This window comes from Podarcis vaucheri (assembly GCF_965113315.1).
Source record: "Podarcis vaucheri genome assembly, chromosome: 13".
Taxonomy (NCBI): Eukaryota; Metazoa; Chordata; class Lepidosauria; order Squamata; family Lacertidae; genus Podarcis; species Podarcis vaucheri.
In genome coordinates, this window is record NC_138751.1 from 4,914,569 (window position 1) to 4,930,824 (window position 16,256).

General features: G+C 52.4%; 1 protein-coding gene and 1 long non-coding RNA gene across 3 annotated transcripts in view; one reads left to right on the forward strand and one right to left on the reverse strand.

Moving 5' to 3' along the window:
• The window catches only part of EFNB3 (ephrin B3), a 63,802-nt gene extending 51,216 nt beyond the window's left edge, over nt 1-12,586 (forward strand). The window contains exons 3-5 of one of the 2 annotated variants that reach the window (XM_082197866.1): nt 3,210-3,302; nt 6,406-6,510; nt 11,646-12,586. In XM_082197866.1, coding sequence (XP_082053992.1) covers nt 3,210-3,302; nt 6,406-6,510; nt 11,646-12,046 — 599 coding nt within the window. In that variant the 3' untranslated portion in view covers nt 12,047-12,586. The remainder of the gene's footprint in view (nt 1-3,209; nt 3,303-6,405; nt 6,511-11,645) is intronic. The other variant, XM_082197867.1, reaches the window with a different exon arrangement.
• LOC309518156 overlaps nt 1-16,256 on the reverse strand; it is a 350,853-nt gene that overhangs the window by 147,094 nt on the left and 187,503 nt on the right. The window lies entirely within an intron of this gene.

Genomic DNA, 16,256 nt, shown 5'->3' on the forward strand with positions numbered 1-16,256 from the left:
GGCTGGCGGGAGTTTTAGTCTGAAATATCTGGGGAAAGCTGATCTAGGCGGCCTCTGGGTTTTTCTCCCGTGCTTGCAGTTCTGTGAAAGGAAAGCTGTGAGGAATTCACCTACTACAACAACAACAACAACAGCATGATTTAACCTCACGATAATTTAGTTAGGTTTCAGCTGCCAGTCCTTCTCACGGTTTTATCTTGCTAACACAGGCACCCTTGACTGGTATTTTTCACAGAACAGCGAGTTTGTGGGCTGAGTTTCAAGCGGAGGACTTCGCATATAATTCTATTTTTTAATATTTATTTTTTTAAAAAAATGTTCCTCAGATTTCTTCTCTGCCTTTCAGGGGCTTATGCCCCACTTGAGGCGGCTTACGTAAATTAAAATCGCCATCGCGGGGGGGAAAAAAACATTTTCATAAAATGCACACAAAAGGCAAGCCTGGAAGATTAAAAGCAATCCTCAACGCAGACTTAAGAACAAGACGATGCTCTTCTGCAATTGGGACAGATCTGGGTCGGTTGCGAGGAGAGACGGATGGATTTGTCAGTTCCGGTTCTCTCAGTTTCTCATTCTTCCAATCTTATATCTGGTTCTCCACGTTTCTGCGGTATTTTTTTTAAGAAAACCTAATGAAAATCCACCCGCATTTTTGTGTGAATTTCTCTTAATAAACACATGCAGTTTTGACTTAATTTTGCAAGCAATTTACCCCAATGAAGCATATTTTTGTATGTTGTTTTTCTGTCAATATGTGTATTTTTACGCATATTACCGAGTGTGGCATAGTGGTTAGAGAGTGGGACTCGGGCCTGGGAGAGACTCGGGTTCAAATCCCCCCACTTGGCCACAAAACTCACTGGGTGACCTTTGGGGGCTGGTCGCTGCCTCTCTCACCTCCCTCACAGGGTTGTTGTGGGGAGTAAATAAGGAAGGCGAGAGCCATGTGCAGCACCTTGCGCTCCTTGGAGAAAAACGGGTGGGATATATATGCAATAAAGGGACGCGGGTGGCGCTGTGGGTTAAACCACAGAGCCTAGGATTTGCCGATCAGAAGGTCGGCGGTTCGAATCCCCGCGATGGGGTGAACTCCCGTTGCTCGGTCCCTGCTCCTGCCAACCTAGCAGTTCAAAAGCAAGTCAAAGTGCAAGTAGATAAATAGGTCCCGCTCCAGCGGGAAGGTAAACGGCATTTCCGTGCGCTGCTCTGGTTCGCCAGAAGCGGCTTAGTCATGCTGGCCACATGACCTGGAAGCTGTACGCCCGCTCCCTCGGCCTGAAAGCGAGATGAGCGCCGCAACCCCAGAGTCGGTCACGACTGGACCTAATGGTCAGGGGTCCCTTTACCTTTTATAAATGCAATAAGCAATAATCGGCACATTTTTGGAGAATTTGGAGAGGTTTGCAAGGTTCGCCTTGGATTGCGAGCAGAATTTAATTTCTCCTGCTGCTATTCTGGGCAAGCCTGATCTGTGGGTTTGGCTGCCCCATGCCAGTGGTTGTGGGGCACCCAGGGAGGCAGCCTGCTTGCCAAGATGGCCTCTCTCTCTCTCTCTCTCTCTCTCTTTCTGTCTCTCTCTTTTTCTCTGCATCCCCATCAGGCTTTGGCAGAGCAGGTGTGTCAAAACGGCCCACTCGCCTCCGCAGCCTCTGGCTTATTAACAGATCACGAGGGGAACTTTTGTCTGTGCAAACATTAAACATCTTGTTTAAATATTAAGTGACCCAGCAGAGCATCCTTTGGAAAGGCAGGGCTGCGTCGGGTTTGTCTGAGAGCGCTGAGGGGGCTGCTGGGTTAGGTGGGGTGTCTGAGTTGCTGGGTAGGAAGGTTGGGGAGCGTCCACCGAGACCACATAACACCAGTCTTGAAAGACCTACATTGGCTCCCAGGACGTTTCCGAGCACAATTCAAAGTGTTGGTGTTGACCTTTAAAGCCCTAAACGGCCTCAAAGGCCCAGTAGACCTGAAGGAGTGTTTTCACCCCCATCGTTCTGCCTGGACACTGAGGTCCAGCTCCAAGAGCCTTCTGTGGTTCCCTCCCTGACAGGAGCCCAGTTACAGGGAACCAGGCAGAGGGCCTTCTCGGTGGTGGCTCCCTCCCTATGGAACGCCCTCCTACCAGATGTCAAAGAGAACAGCAACTACCAGACTTTTAGAAGACATCTGAAGGCAGCCCTGTTTAGGGAAGCTTTTAATGTTTGATGCATTACTGTATTTTAATATTTTGCTGGAAGCCGCCCAGAGTGGCTGGGGAAGCCCAGCCAGATGGGCGGGGTATAAATAATAAATTATAATTATAATAATTATAATAATTTAATAATTATAATTAATTGGGGGACACCACTGGAACCCCCAGGGACGTGGGTGGTGCTGTGGGTTAAACCACAGTGCCTAGGACTTGCTGATCAGAAGGTCGGTGGTTCGAATGGGGTGAGCTCCCGTTGCTCGGTCCCTGCTCCTGCCCACCTAGCAGTTCGAAAGCACGCCAAAGTGCAAGTAGATAAATAGGTACCACTCCGGCAAGAAGGTAAATGGTGTTTCCATGCGCTGTTCTGGTTCGCCAGAAGCGGCTTAGTCATGCTGGCCACATGACCTGGAAGCTGGACGCCGGCTCCCTCGGCCAGTAAAGCGAGATGAGCGCCACAACCCCAGAGTCGGCCACGACTGGACCTAATGGTCAGGGGTCCCTTTACCTTTACCTTTTACTGGACCCCCCACATCAGCTCTTTAATACCACAAAGTCTTGGGCGATGAAAGGAATTCAAAAAGGCCCTTTTTGAAGCCTGCACCCCATCTTCCACCTCCTCCGGTCTCTGTCCAAGGCCTCCTGAGCTTTCCCTTGCAGCTGGCCCATGAATTCATTATTTAACACCCATGCCACCCATCAGTATTCTCTGGGCGCCTTGCGGGAGAAAAACAGAAGCAGGCATCGTCACGAGTTGGTAGCGAAACTCGGAAGGGAATAAAATGGCAGAAAAAAACACAACTGCAACCTGGCAGCCATTTCTAGCAATTAAAGACTTGGGGAAATGAATTTTTTAGAAAGGTATATTTGCCTGGCTCTGAAGAGATAGCCAAGTTAGAGATGCCAGGAAGCCCCGCTGGGGAGATGTTTCCAAGGGCAGCCCCGCATACTGTACATTACAGCAGTCTGGCTGTAACCCATAACTGTGGCTATTTTTTCTCTCTCTCTCTCTCCTGCCCCACAGCAACTTCAGATGGTACCAAGGAAGGGCTTGAGAACATGAAGGGCGGTGCCTGCCTCTCCAAAGGCATGAAAGTCGTCTTGAAAGTCGGGCAGCGTAAGTTGTCGGCGGATGGGGAGAGGGAAGAATCCAGAAAGTGTATCTTTGTGGGAGAAGATCTGGGTGTGGGGAGATGACCCAGATGTCCCTGGGAGGGGAATGGGGGTCCGTCACACGAGAGCAGAGCATTCTGGGAGCCAGAACCTCTTCAGGAAGAGAGCGGGTTAGAACGGGGAATCCTGGAAATGAGGAGGACCACCACCCCCCCCGTTCCCCGGGAGAAGGGTGGGGGAGAGTGCCAGGGCCAGCCTTCGCCAACCTGCTGCCCTCTATGTTTTGGACTGCACGCTAGCTGGATGAATGATCCTAGCTTAAAGGTCCCGGGCCCTAAGGAAGTCAGACTATCCTCCAACAGGGCCAGGGCCTTATCAGTGATGGCTCCGACCTGGTGGAATGCTCTGTCCCATGAGACCAGGGCCCTGCAGGGTTTAACTTCCTTCCGCAGGGCCTGTAAGACAGAGCTGTTCCGCCTGACTTTCAAATTGAATTAGCCTGATCTTTTATTCCCCTTCCCTCCCTCCCCTTCCCCTTTTTATGAAGATTGCCCGCTCTGGGATCCCACAGCTAATTCTCCCCTGGTCTCCTCGCTGGCCCAAATAGGACTAATTTAGCCAGCTAGCCCTGGTGATCATCTAATGTTTATTGGATGGATTCCCCCCCCCCCAAATTGATTTTTGAATTCTGAACTTATCGTTATTCACGTTTTACACTGTTTTTTGTTGCATCGCTTAAGTGTTTTAAATTTGTTGTTAGCCGCCCGGAGCCCGGTTTTTGAACCGGGAAGGGCAGGGTATAAATAAAAATATATTATTATTATTATTATTAATTATTAAAACATCTGAGCAGTGGCAGGTTGGCAAAGACTGACCTAGTGGCTGGCTTGTGCCCACCCCATTCACTGCCACCGCTGCAACAGCCAGGACTCCTGGGGACTTGGACCCGTTCCCTCTGCAAAACCCCTGGATTTGGGAACATGGCACGGGGCAGGCCCACAGCTGGAACTAGGATGAGCTCGTGACCGCCCAGTAAATGGGAATATGGGGGGCAGGAGTAGATTGGGGTGGGAGCAAGGGAGAGGAGGGGGAGTCATTCCTGTGATCCTGAATGTCAGACCCTCTTTCTTTCCCCTTCTTTTCTCCCAGCCCTGACTGTTTCTCAACCCCCTGTCCTACCTGGGCAAATGTGCCCCTTGATGCCCACTTGTCGCTTAGCCCGCTTCTCACGGATCCTGCCCCTCAGATTAAATCGCACAAGCGAGCAGGATAAATGTGAGGATTCCAGGGCGGCAGAAGGAGGAGTTTGGAGCCCGGAGTCCTGACTTCGAACACCCCTTTGGCCACCAACCTGCCTGCCTGCGGCCTGGGGCTAAGCTTTCCCTCTCTCTTTCAGCCCCTAAGCACGCCTCGCAGGGCCGTTGTGAGATCAAAAACAGAGAAGCGAAATGAATTGGGGGGCGAGGTTTTCTCAAGCAACCCCCCCCCCCCAATCTGGGAGGGTTTCGTTTGCTCATTAACTTGATATTTTAAACCCAATTTGCTCTCTAGCTACTTAATAAAAATCTGAATTTTAAAATACCACAGTCCAGAAATTTGGTTTTGGGTTTATTAAAAAAAAAAATGCTGCCAGGCAACTTATCAGCCCGCTCCCAAAAGGGAAAGGAGCTTAGATGAATAGGTTAAACTGCCCTCGTTTCTGAAGTTGTGGCGGGAAAGTGATTTAAATGTAGATTAAATTAAATTGGTGGGGATGGCCGAGACAGAATGTTGCCACATACCAAGACTGGGAGAGGGGATGCAAGGGGAAGGCAGAACTAAAACAAAATTAGGGTGGGATGGGATTGGAAAGAATCTTCACTTTTGGAGGGAGAGGGAAGATAAAGGTCAGGGTCTGTTCTGTAGCCACGAAGGTGCCCGTAATGTCTGTCCACCTAGCACAGGTGTTTTTTTAAAAAGCCTTGTTATTGGCAAAAAAAAATCCCACAGGTGTGCTGGCTGTTTCTGGCAGCGGCTGGGCAGGTACTTCCACCTGGCTGCCTCCCTCTCCAGGTGTGAGCTCAGGCTCCGCCCACAGGTGACCTCACCGGCTGCTGAGCATCAGTGTTGAGAGCACAACCTAGTGGTTCCTGTGTGGTACTGCAGGTTCCTTCCACCCCACCCCACGCCCTCCTGCTTTGTAAGATTAAAACCCCGCAGAGAATGTGAAGCCCTTTCCCCCCCTTACTTTTAACTCTGGCAATTTAAAAAAATATATTTTTTTTTTGAGCTGCAGAGACATGCAGGCACCCGAAGCACACAGAATTCCCTATGCTCCTTTTCTGCCTGGTTGCGGAATTCTGTGTGGCTCGGAAGCTGGCCTGCTTATTTATATATTTTATTTATTTGCTCAGTTCGTATACCGCCCTATACCCATCGATATCGGGGCAGTTCACAAAATAAAACTGCAATATTAAAAACACAACATACATAATCAAAACAAAGGCAACCCTAAAATCCGCCCCCCCCTTCTGCCCCAGAGTGGCGCCATAAAAGGAACGGAGCCTCAGTTGTGTTTCCTAATTGCTGCACGAGAAGGGCAGGGAGGTGGCTGACATCTGACAAAATTGTTTCACTGTTTTTGGAGTCCGTGGGGATCGTTTCCTTGTTGTCGTTCATTTCATTCTTCTTGAGTTTGTGTGTTTTTGCTCTGTTTTTACCACGCCGCACTGCTAAAGAGCACGTTGATTTTATTAGTTTATTCTTGGGTTTGTGCGTTTGTGCTCTGCTTTTGCCGCTTCGCCCCCATAAATTGGGGGGCTGAATGTGTCTGCCCCTACCTGGGTCTCTGCCCCACCCTCCCCCAGCCCCCACCCCCACTTGCCATCTCTCGGCCCTTCAGAACATAAAAAGAGCTTGCTGGATCAGACCAGGGGCCCATCTGCTGGTACCCATTGCTGCCCCCCAAGTGCGGAGGACAGAGCATAGTCAGTGTGGCCCTCAATGCCCCCTTGAATTTGCCTAGTCCTCTTTCCAGTCCTCATTCCAAGATGGCGGCTGCCACCGCCTCTCCCCCCTGTGGGAACCGGCTTCCATAGTTTTAACTGTGCGCCCTTGCCACCCCCCAGATCCCAACACGGGCTCCAAAACCCCGAAGTCCGTTCCAGACACGCCTACCGAGAAGGAGAGAGGGACGTCTGGGGCAGCCGAGCCCAGCAAGGAGGTCAACCCAGGTATGCCCCGACCCTACAACTTCCTCTCTGCCCCCCAAGCGCAGCCACGAGAGGAGGGAGCCGCCCTGCACCAAAACCCTGGCTCACACACCCCACACACCGCCCCATGTTTTCCCTCCACGTTTCTCACTCCCTAACCCCTCCCTCCCTCTTGCCCCAAGGCACAATAGCCCCAGTGCCCTCCTTTCCCAAGAGTCTCCCATGGACTTGAGGGTCCGGGGAGTGAGATTTGGAGCAGCATCCTGCATTCCACAAATGCTTTTTGGTGTGTAGGATCCTGCGGCCTGAGCAGAGAAGGGCCTTTGCCCCAGAGTCCATTGTTAAGGGAAGAGAAGCCTGCAGCCTCCGGGCGAGCAGGCGCAGGACCCAGGAGTCCGAGTTCCCAGAATCCCCTGCTTTAAGGCATTCGGCACCCTCCTCCCCCCACAAAAACCCAGCTCAAGATGGCAGGCGTCGTTGGCTGGGGTTGGGATGAGTTGTGGTCCAAAGCATGCGGGGGAAGCCATTATTATCATCATTATTATTATTATTATTAATATTATTATTTTCCTGGACCGGCTTACGCAAATCGAAACAAGGCAAGTAAAATACAAAAAAACCAACAGATGACCCCCAATTCCGCTGCAATGGAATGAGACGGCTTCTCGTACCCCGTTTCCGAGAGAACCCCGGAGTCCTGGCTCCCTGCCCCTCCTCCTCCTCTTCCAACCTCTCCTCGGACAGCCCAGGAGTCCTGGCTCCCAGCTCTGCTCACGTCTTTGAGGGGAGGGGGGGAAGGAGACCAGGACAGGGGCCCCGTGGGTCAGCGTTTGGGGCAGACCCTCCTTCTCTGCTTCCCCCTTCTCCCCGGGATCAGTCCACGTCCGGCCCTGACAGGCCCAGACCGGGGGGGGGGGGACGACTGAAGACGAGGCTTTGCGGCGGGGGGGGGGGGGACTAGCTCCTTGCAAAGTGTTTTGTTCTGCCTGTCTTCCGTGTCGGGGACAGAACTGGGAGCCGGGAGAAGGGGCCCCCCCGGGCTTGAGGTTTATTGATAGTGATGGCTGAAATGAACCCTGCCGAGCTGGGCTGGGGGGAGGTATCGAGGAGGCAATTAGCTCCATTAACCAGAGTCGACAGACACTAACGAGCACCTTCCCTCTCCAGGCAGGGTCCGCTTTGCTATTTGAGCGCCTCTCCACCAACCAACAGGTTTCCAGTTATTCCTCCGATCTCCGTAGACCGAATCGGACCATTATTATTATTATTATTGAAAAAGGCCTGTTTCGGAAGTTGCCGGCTGCTTGCTTGAGCCAGGCCATGTGGGGCAGCCACCCCCTGGATGGGTCATGCCAGCTAGGCCTACCGCCTTGGTGCCCACTGTCCATACAGCACAGATGCCCACTGCGAGGGAGGCACAGCTCCATGCAGGAAGACCTCATTGAGAGCTAGAATCTTGCGCAGCCCGGAAGCCTTCCTGCATGCATTGTGCAGCTCTGCGCATGAAGGCTCTGGCCGTCTTGTGTGGCCGCCAGAGAGGCGCATGACTCCTTGGCAAGCCCTCATCCCCTGCTCACGCACCAGCCTTTCCCCACACAAGTATAACCTCTGAATGGGGAAAGGAACAGGTCTGCCTTTCTTCCTAGAGCATAGCTGTCAACATTTCCCTTTTTTAAAGGGAAATTTCCTTATTCCGAATAGGATTCCTCGCAAGAAAAGGGAAATGTTGACGGCTATGACCAGAAGGGACCCGAAGAGTCATTCAGTCCAACCCCCTGCAATAATAATAACAACAATAATTTTTTTACATTAATGCTCAGAAACATATGTTTCCGATAACAATTCCAAGTGTTGGTGCTGACCTTGAATCATAGAATCATAGAATCATAGAGTTGGAAGAGACCACAAGGGCCATCGAGTCCAACCCCCTGCCAAGCAGGAAACACCATCAGAGCACTCCTGACATATGGTTGTCAAGCCTCTGCTTAAAGACCTCCAAAGGAGGAGACTCCACCACACTCCTTGGCAGCAAATTCCACTGTCCAACAGCTCTTACTGTCAGGAAGTTCTTCCTAATGTTTAGGTGGAATCTTCTTTCTTGTAGTTTGGATCCATTGCTCCGTGTCCGCTTCTCTGGAGCAGCAGAAAACAACCTTTCTCCCTCCTCTATGTGACATCCTTTTATATATTTGAACATGGCTATCATATCACCCCTTAACCTCCTCTTCTCCAGGCTAAACATGCCCAGCTCCCTTAGCCGTTCCTCATAAGGCATCGTTTCCAGGCCTTTGACCATTTTGGTTGCCCTCCTCTGGACACGTTCCAGTTTGTCAGTGTCCTTCTTGAATTGTGGTGCCCAGAACTGGACACAGTACTCCAGGTGAGGTCTGACCAGAGCAGAATACAGTGGGACTATCACTTCCCTTGATCTAGATGCTATACTCCTATTGATGCGGCCCAGAATTGCATTGGCTTTTTTAGCTGCCGCGTCACACTGTTGGCTCATGTCAAGTTTGTGGTCAACCAAGACTCCTAGATCCTTTTCACATGTACTGCTCTCAAGCCAGCTGTCCCCCATCTTGTATTTGTACCTCTCATTTTTTTTGCCCAAGTGCAATACTTTACATTTCTCCCTGTTAAAATTCATCTTGTTTGTTCACCTTGAAAGCCCTAAATGGCCTCAAAAGGCCCAGTAGACCTTAAGGAGCATCTCCACCCTCATCGTTCTGCCTGGACACTGAGGTCCAGCTCCGAGGGCCTTCTGGCGGTTCCCTCCCTGCAAGAAGTGAGGTTGCAGGGAACCAGGCAGAGGGCCTTCTTGGTGGTGGTGCCCGCCCTGTGGAACGCCCTCCCTCCAGATGTCAAGGAAATAAACAACTACAGTGGTACCTTGGGTTACATACGCTTCAGGTTACATACGCTTCAGGTTACACACTCTGCTAACCCAGAAATAGTGCTTCAGGTTAAGAACTTTGCTTCAGAACAGAAATCGTGCTCCGGCGGCACGGCGGCAACAGGAGGCCCCATTAGCTAAAGTGGTGCTTCAGGTTAAGAACAGTTTCAGGTTAAGAACGGATCTCCGGAACAAAGTAAGTATTTAACCTGAGGTACCAGAGTCTGGCAAGACTGGCCCGTTCGGGCAGGGGTACCTTTACCTTTACCTTTACCACTGTATCTGACTTTTAGAAGACATCTGAATGCAGCCCCATTTAGGGAAGTTTTTAATGTTTTATTGTGTTTTTAATATCCTGTTGGAAGCCGCCCAGAGTGGCTGGGGAAACCCAGCCAGATGTGCAGGGTATAAATAAATTATTATTATTATTATTATTATTAAGCAGGAATTGCATTCTGAGAGCGGCCCAAGGTTTTCCAAAGGGTGCGTGCGCACCCTGCATTTAAGACACATGACCTCCACCCAAGCGTCCTGGGCCCCGCTGTTCCCCTCTAGCAGAACTACGATTCCCAGCGCCAGTAGCAAACTACAGTTCCCAGGCTTCTTTGCGGGAAGCCATGTGTTGTGCACACGTATGGGGTGTGTGCAGTCCAAGCCCCACCACACCTCCCCACGTGGAGATCTTTTCACTGGGGCCAGGGGGGTGAACTTGGGGGCCGCTGTAGGGAGAAGCCAGCCTCTCGTTTTGAGGCTGCGTCTTCCCCCCCACGGCCTGGTTCACGCCGAAGCGAAAGAAGCCGAGCTCCTCCTGCCTGTCTTGGCTGCCGGCAGGAAGTGGCTTAGGAAACATAACCCAAAAGAAACACTTTGGGCGAAACTGGCGAGGGGGGAAAGGCAAACACTGTAACTCAAATCTCCTTTTCACAGGGGAAGAAAACGCCAGTTCGGAGGAGGAAATCAAGGGCTTTTTCCTGGATTGAACATGTCAGGGTGGGGTGGGGGTGAGCAAGGTGCATGCTTGGCTCTCCGGCGGCGCTGGATCCTGCCCCTGCCCGAAATAGACTAAAAAGCTAGCTTGTCAGGAAAACAGGTCTGCCCAAACATCTCCTTGTCATGCTAGATTTCTGCAAGCAGGGAGACTTTCCCCACGGAGGGGACCCATCACCCTCCACCACTGACGTGATATAATCCAGAGCACAGCTGGGGAATCTTTTCTTTTCTTTCTTTTTTTACAGCCTGAGAGGCAGATTTCCTTCTGGGGAGCCACCCATTGGCCACTTCCAGTGGTGGGCGGGGCCAGGGGCAAAAGTAGGCGGGGCAATGGATGCAGATGTTGTCTTTGCGCACTAGGCCAGCTTGCACAACTGCTCCAGCGCCATCTCTCCCCTCCACTCAGATGAGCAAGGGGCATTTGCAGAGACCCAAAGACTCCTTCTGCAGGATTGTGACCTAGAAACAGCCTTTGGCACCCTTTTCTTTTGAATGTTTTACCCGCCTTATAAAAATAAGTAAGACTCTCACAATGTAAATTAAATTAAATCTTCCTGCGTCACAAGGGGTTGGACTAGATGACTTTTGTAGTCCCTTCCAACTTCTGTGATTATAAAGCCATTCGAACGGAACAGACCTGTACAAATTGAGCTCCAGGGTCCCGCGACAGGAAACACCTTAGCGGTCACAAAAGTAGATTTAGGGAAGTGCGATCCGTTCGCCCACATTGGGCGCTGAGCCAAGGGAGCACTGCAACAAAGATGTAGAATGGAAGAGGGAGGGGTGCTGAATTTTAGTGCCACCGAAATCTGAAAGGGGGTTGGACTCGATGGCCCTTGTGGTCTCTTCCAATTCTATGATTCTATGAATCCCGCCAGTGTCAGTCAGAGGACAGACTCGAGAGTTGTGTCAACGCACCTCTGTTGGAAGAGAGGTCCACGGTTTGGGGGCCATCACAGAGGAGGCCCCGGACTGCAGGGGTGGGTGCTGCCCACCCTTAATGTCAGTGAGGCCTCGGTCTGTGGGGCAGGCGATGCCATGGACAAGCAGGGAGCCATTTGCTTATTCCAGGCACCCCCCAACTTGGCCCTCCAGCTGTTTGGGGACTACAACTCCCATCATCCCTAGCTAACAGGACCAGTGGTCAGGGATGATGGGAGTTGTAGTCCCAAAACAGCTGGAGGGTCAAGTTTGCCTATGCCTGGTTTATACTGACACTTGGTAATCAAGCATCTCCCTAAACACTCTTCTTTTTCCCCCCTAAAAAAACCAGGACCCCCGACTGGAAACGCCACCGGGAAGGTGGGAGGCGAGAACGGCCCCCTGCCCCAGTCCAGCGTCCCGATCATCGCGGGGGCCGCCGGAGGGGCCGCCTTCGTCCTGCTGGTGGCGGCCGCCGTGACGGGCGCCCTCTGCTACCGCCGGCGCCGGGCCAAGCACAGCGAGTCCCACCACCCGCCGCTCTCGCTCAGCACCCTGACCAGCCCCAAGCGGGGGGGCGGCGGGGGCAACAACAACGGCTCGGAGCCCAGCGACATCATCATCCCGCTCCGGACTTCAGACAGCGCCTTCTGCCCCCACTACGAGAAGGTCAGCGGGGACTACGGCCACCCGGTCTACATCGTTCAGGAGATGCCCCCCCAGAGCCCTGCCAACATCTACTACAAAGTATGAGGGGGGGTGGGCAGCACTGCTCCCTCCTGGCGGAGGCTGCGCCCCCCCCCCGGCCATCACCACCACACCCCCCAACGGCGGGGAGGAACCTCGGCACGGAGCGGGGGGACGTTGCCGCCCCTCTCGCCCGGCCTGGATACTGGGGTCCGTGCACAGCTGCGGGGACCCCCCTCTACGGCATTCAAGGGGGGTTCCCAGGATTTGGACTTGGCCAGAGGGAAGCACCTTGCTGTCTCCTCCTTCTCCTCCTCTCTCTCCGTGGATTTGGGCCTGGCTCAGATGGACAGGCCGAGAGAATTGACCCCCTTTCCGCCAGGCGCCAGAGAGTTTAACAGAGACAAGACCCCCTCTCGCCCCACTTCCGGGGGCGAGGGGGGAAGGACTGGGCTCCCACGTTGGCTGATTTCTTTCCAGATAGGGACACACACACACACACACACACACACACAAATCCCTCCATTTCTCCCCTGCGGTGCGCCCCACAATCCAGTTTCAATGGATCTCTCACCCCTGTTCAACAAATAAAGGTGACTTAGGGCCCAGACGCACTTTCCTTTGCCCAAGGGAAACCCGATCTTTAGCGCTGAATCGGAACAAACGGCAACCGGGTTTTCCGCACATGGCTGTTTGTTCTGATTTAGCAATAAAGTACATTTTTTTTCCCCGGGGGGATGCAGTGAGGGAAAGGCTTTCTAGGCAAAGGACAAGCGGAATTGTGGACGAGCCCTTACTTATAAACATCCACCCATCGGCCAAAATGAATTAAAGTGGGGCGGTGTTTCTCTTTTTAAAAAAAAAAAAATCACGCACAAATTTCCTTGCACAATTTCAAATTCTTTTTGACAACATACTCAAGGGTCAGATGGTTGGGGGGGAAGCAGCAACGGGTTAAGCTTAATGTTGTTGCTATCCCACCCCCCAGGGAAAACACCCTACCGAGACTTAATAGCTACCTTGCCATTCCCACCCCGGATGTGTCCCTCAGAACTGACATTTCAAGTATTAAATCTGAGAATCTTGAAGGTTTCCAGGGTTTCTTCTGCCAAGTTACCTTTCGGCTCTGCGGAACCTGCCCTGTTCCTCTCGGTTTCTGTGAGGAGATAATTCGGTGGCAAACTCCATTACCCAACTCTCTCCCCACCCAAGAAAAGCACAAGGCCAGGGCAGGTGTAGGGGGGCCATTTTGCCTGTCCCATTTTGTTTCCCCCCATTTTAGGTTCCGCTAGGGAAAGAGTTGAAGGCGCCCTTTCCCAACCCGCATATGTTTTGGACTACAATTTCAGCCCATAAATAATAATAATAATTTATTATTTATACCCTGCCCATCTAGCTGGGCTTCCCCAGCCACTCTGGGCGGCTTCCAACAAAATATTAAAATACAGTAATGCATCAAACATTAAAAGCTTCCCTAAACAGGGCTGCCTTCAGATGTCTTCTAAAAGTCAGATACTTGTTTATTTCTTTGACATCTGATGGGAGGGCGTTCCACAGGGTGGGCGCCACCACCGAGAAGGCCCTCTGCCTGGTTCCCTGTAACTTGGCTTCTCGCAGTGAGGGAACCGCCAGAAGGCCCTCGGAGCTGGACCTCAGTGTCCGGGCAGAACGATGGGGGCGGAGACGCTCCTTCAGATATACTGGGCCATTTAGGGCTTTAAAGGTCAGCACCAACACTTTGAATTGTGCTTGGAAACGTACTGGGAGCCAATGCAGATCTCTCAGGACCGGTGTTAATGTGGTCCCAGTCACCAGCCTGGCTGCCGCATTCTGGATTAGTTCTAGTTTCCGGGTCACCTTCAAAGGTAGCCCCACGTCGAGCGCATTGCAGTAGTCCAAGCGGGAGATAACCAGAGCATGCGCCACTCTGGCAAGACAGTCTGCGGCCAGGAAAGGTCTCATCCTGCGCACCAGATGGAGCTGGTAAACAGCTGCCCTGGACACAGATTTGACCTGCGCCTCCATGGACAGCAGTGAGTCCAGAATGACTCCCAGGCTATGCACATGGTCCTTTAGGGGCACACTTGCCCCATTCAGGACCAGGGAGTCCCCCACACCCGCCCGCCTCCTTGCAGCTGAGTCAGGCCAATACCCCTTCTAGCCCAGTTTCCTATCCTCACAGGGACCACCCGGGTGCCTCAAGTGGGAGCTGAGTTCAAGAGCAGACCTCTCCCCTCCTGTAGTTTCCAGCAACTGGTACCCAGTTATCCTGGCTAGGAGCCAACAATAATAGCCTTACACCTCCATGAATTTGCCTAAAGCTCTTTTAAAGCCATCTAAGGTTGGTGGCTGCCACTGCCTCCTGTGGCAGGGAGTTCCACAGTTCGACCGTGCCTGAAGAAGGGACTTATATCTGTCCTGAATCTTCCAACGTTCTGCTTCATGGTTGTCCACGAATTTGAGAGTCAAGCCAGCACAGGGAGTTGTAGTTCGAAACATCTGGAGGGCGGCAGGCTAGGGGAGGCTGGCTTAAGGAGACGCCGTCATCCCATCGCTCACACCTGAGGAAACATTCCTTCCCTTTCTGACACCCCCTGTCACATACTCCCCCCCCCAAAAAAAACCCCCATGCTCATCCCCTTGGCCATTAACCCCATACACTTCTGCAGATCACAAAAAAATGGAGGAGGCCATTTCTCTGCCGGAGTTTGGGGGTCAGAGAGACGCTGGCGGAATCCACGGATCGGACTCGGGATGACTCGGAAAGAGGACCGGTTGCTTAGCCGTCCGGCGGCCGTTTTGTTCGCTTTTTCGTTGTTTAGTTGTTAGAAGAAGAAAAGTCACACAAAATGGCCACCCTTCCCCATCTGAGATGACGACTGGGCAGGGCGGTGGTGGTGGGGAAGGTCGTGGGGCTGTTCTCTGAGGGTCTTCGCGTTGCCCCCATTTGGGGAGGAGACTGAAAGACTGGGTTTTTCCCCCCCTCCCTCCACGGCTGGCCTTCAGAAGCCGCGTATTTTGTGTGTGTGGAGATTTTTTCACGGGGCTCCGAGAGAGGAGGGACTTTTGTGTGTGTTGGACTTGGGGATTGTGGTTCGGGGCCCTTCCTGCCTTTGGCAGGGGAACGGAACGAAACAAAAAAAAAAGAAAAATGTGGTCTTTTTTCAGCTTTAACAGAGGTGGTTGTTTTTTTTATCTGAGAGTTTCTTAGCTTTGTCGGTGGAATTTTACTGTTGGACATTGTTGATTATAGAAGTTCTTGTGCAGCCAGGCTTTTGGACTCTTCTCTGCTTATTTCCTTCCGAACCACCCAGAGAACCCCCCCCCCCAAAAGCCAGCCGATTGCTGGAGGTTGCATGTCGACAGCCATGACATCGGGGCGTTAAAGGGGGGGGCTGCGGCATATTTCTGGAGGCAGCAATGGTTGGGGGGATGAAATGGATTGTGACTAATGTGCCACACGAGGGGCACAAAAAAAGCCCACATGGTTGCCCACCCTGCTATTGGCATTCCCTCCTCTTGCAGCCACCCAAAATATGGTCATCGGCACTTCCTGGTTTCACGTGTTTTCCGCAGGGGGTTCATACGCGCCACAAATCCACCCAGTGGGAGGAAAACGCCCCCCACAACCCAAAATGTGGAGGAAACCACCACTGGCCACCACCTGCTCATCGCACAGGGTGGGTTTTCAGTTATCTGACGTCACTCTGTACGCGCTCAGAGGCCAAGGGCCGGAAAGCAGCCTTCGGGGCTAGTGGGGGAATAAATTCTCGAGGCAGAAGACTTCCAGTGAAGTAAACTGGGGGTAGGAGTTGGCCTCCTATCCTGTTAACCCCCCGCCGTACCCCCAAACCGGATCATGCTATAAATGGGAGCCAGACGTTCTTTGAGCTTGGGGTACAGGCCAGGATCAGAGGCTGTGTCCTTTAATCGTCTCCTCCTGCTGTCCCAGAAGGGGGCCGGAGCCTGCCATTGCTGTGCCCCCCACCCCTGACCTTGCGTAACCCCCTCCCCACCAACATCCCCATTTCGGGCAGTTGCATCAGCAAACCTCGCTTTTTCTCCCTGATGAAGTCTGACAGCGTTCAGCACCCCCAGGGCTGTGTCTGTCCCATGTACCAGAGATCTAATTGAGGACTCTTCCCCAACACACACACAGAGAGTCCTTAAGTAAACAGCACCCAAAGGGAGCTCAAAACAGGGCGAGAGTTTCCGTGAGGGTTGGGCAGGAGATTTGCCATGTAAGCAGGCAGCTCTCCAAAGTGGGGCGCGCTCC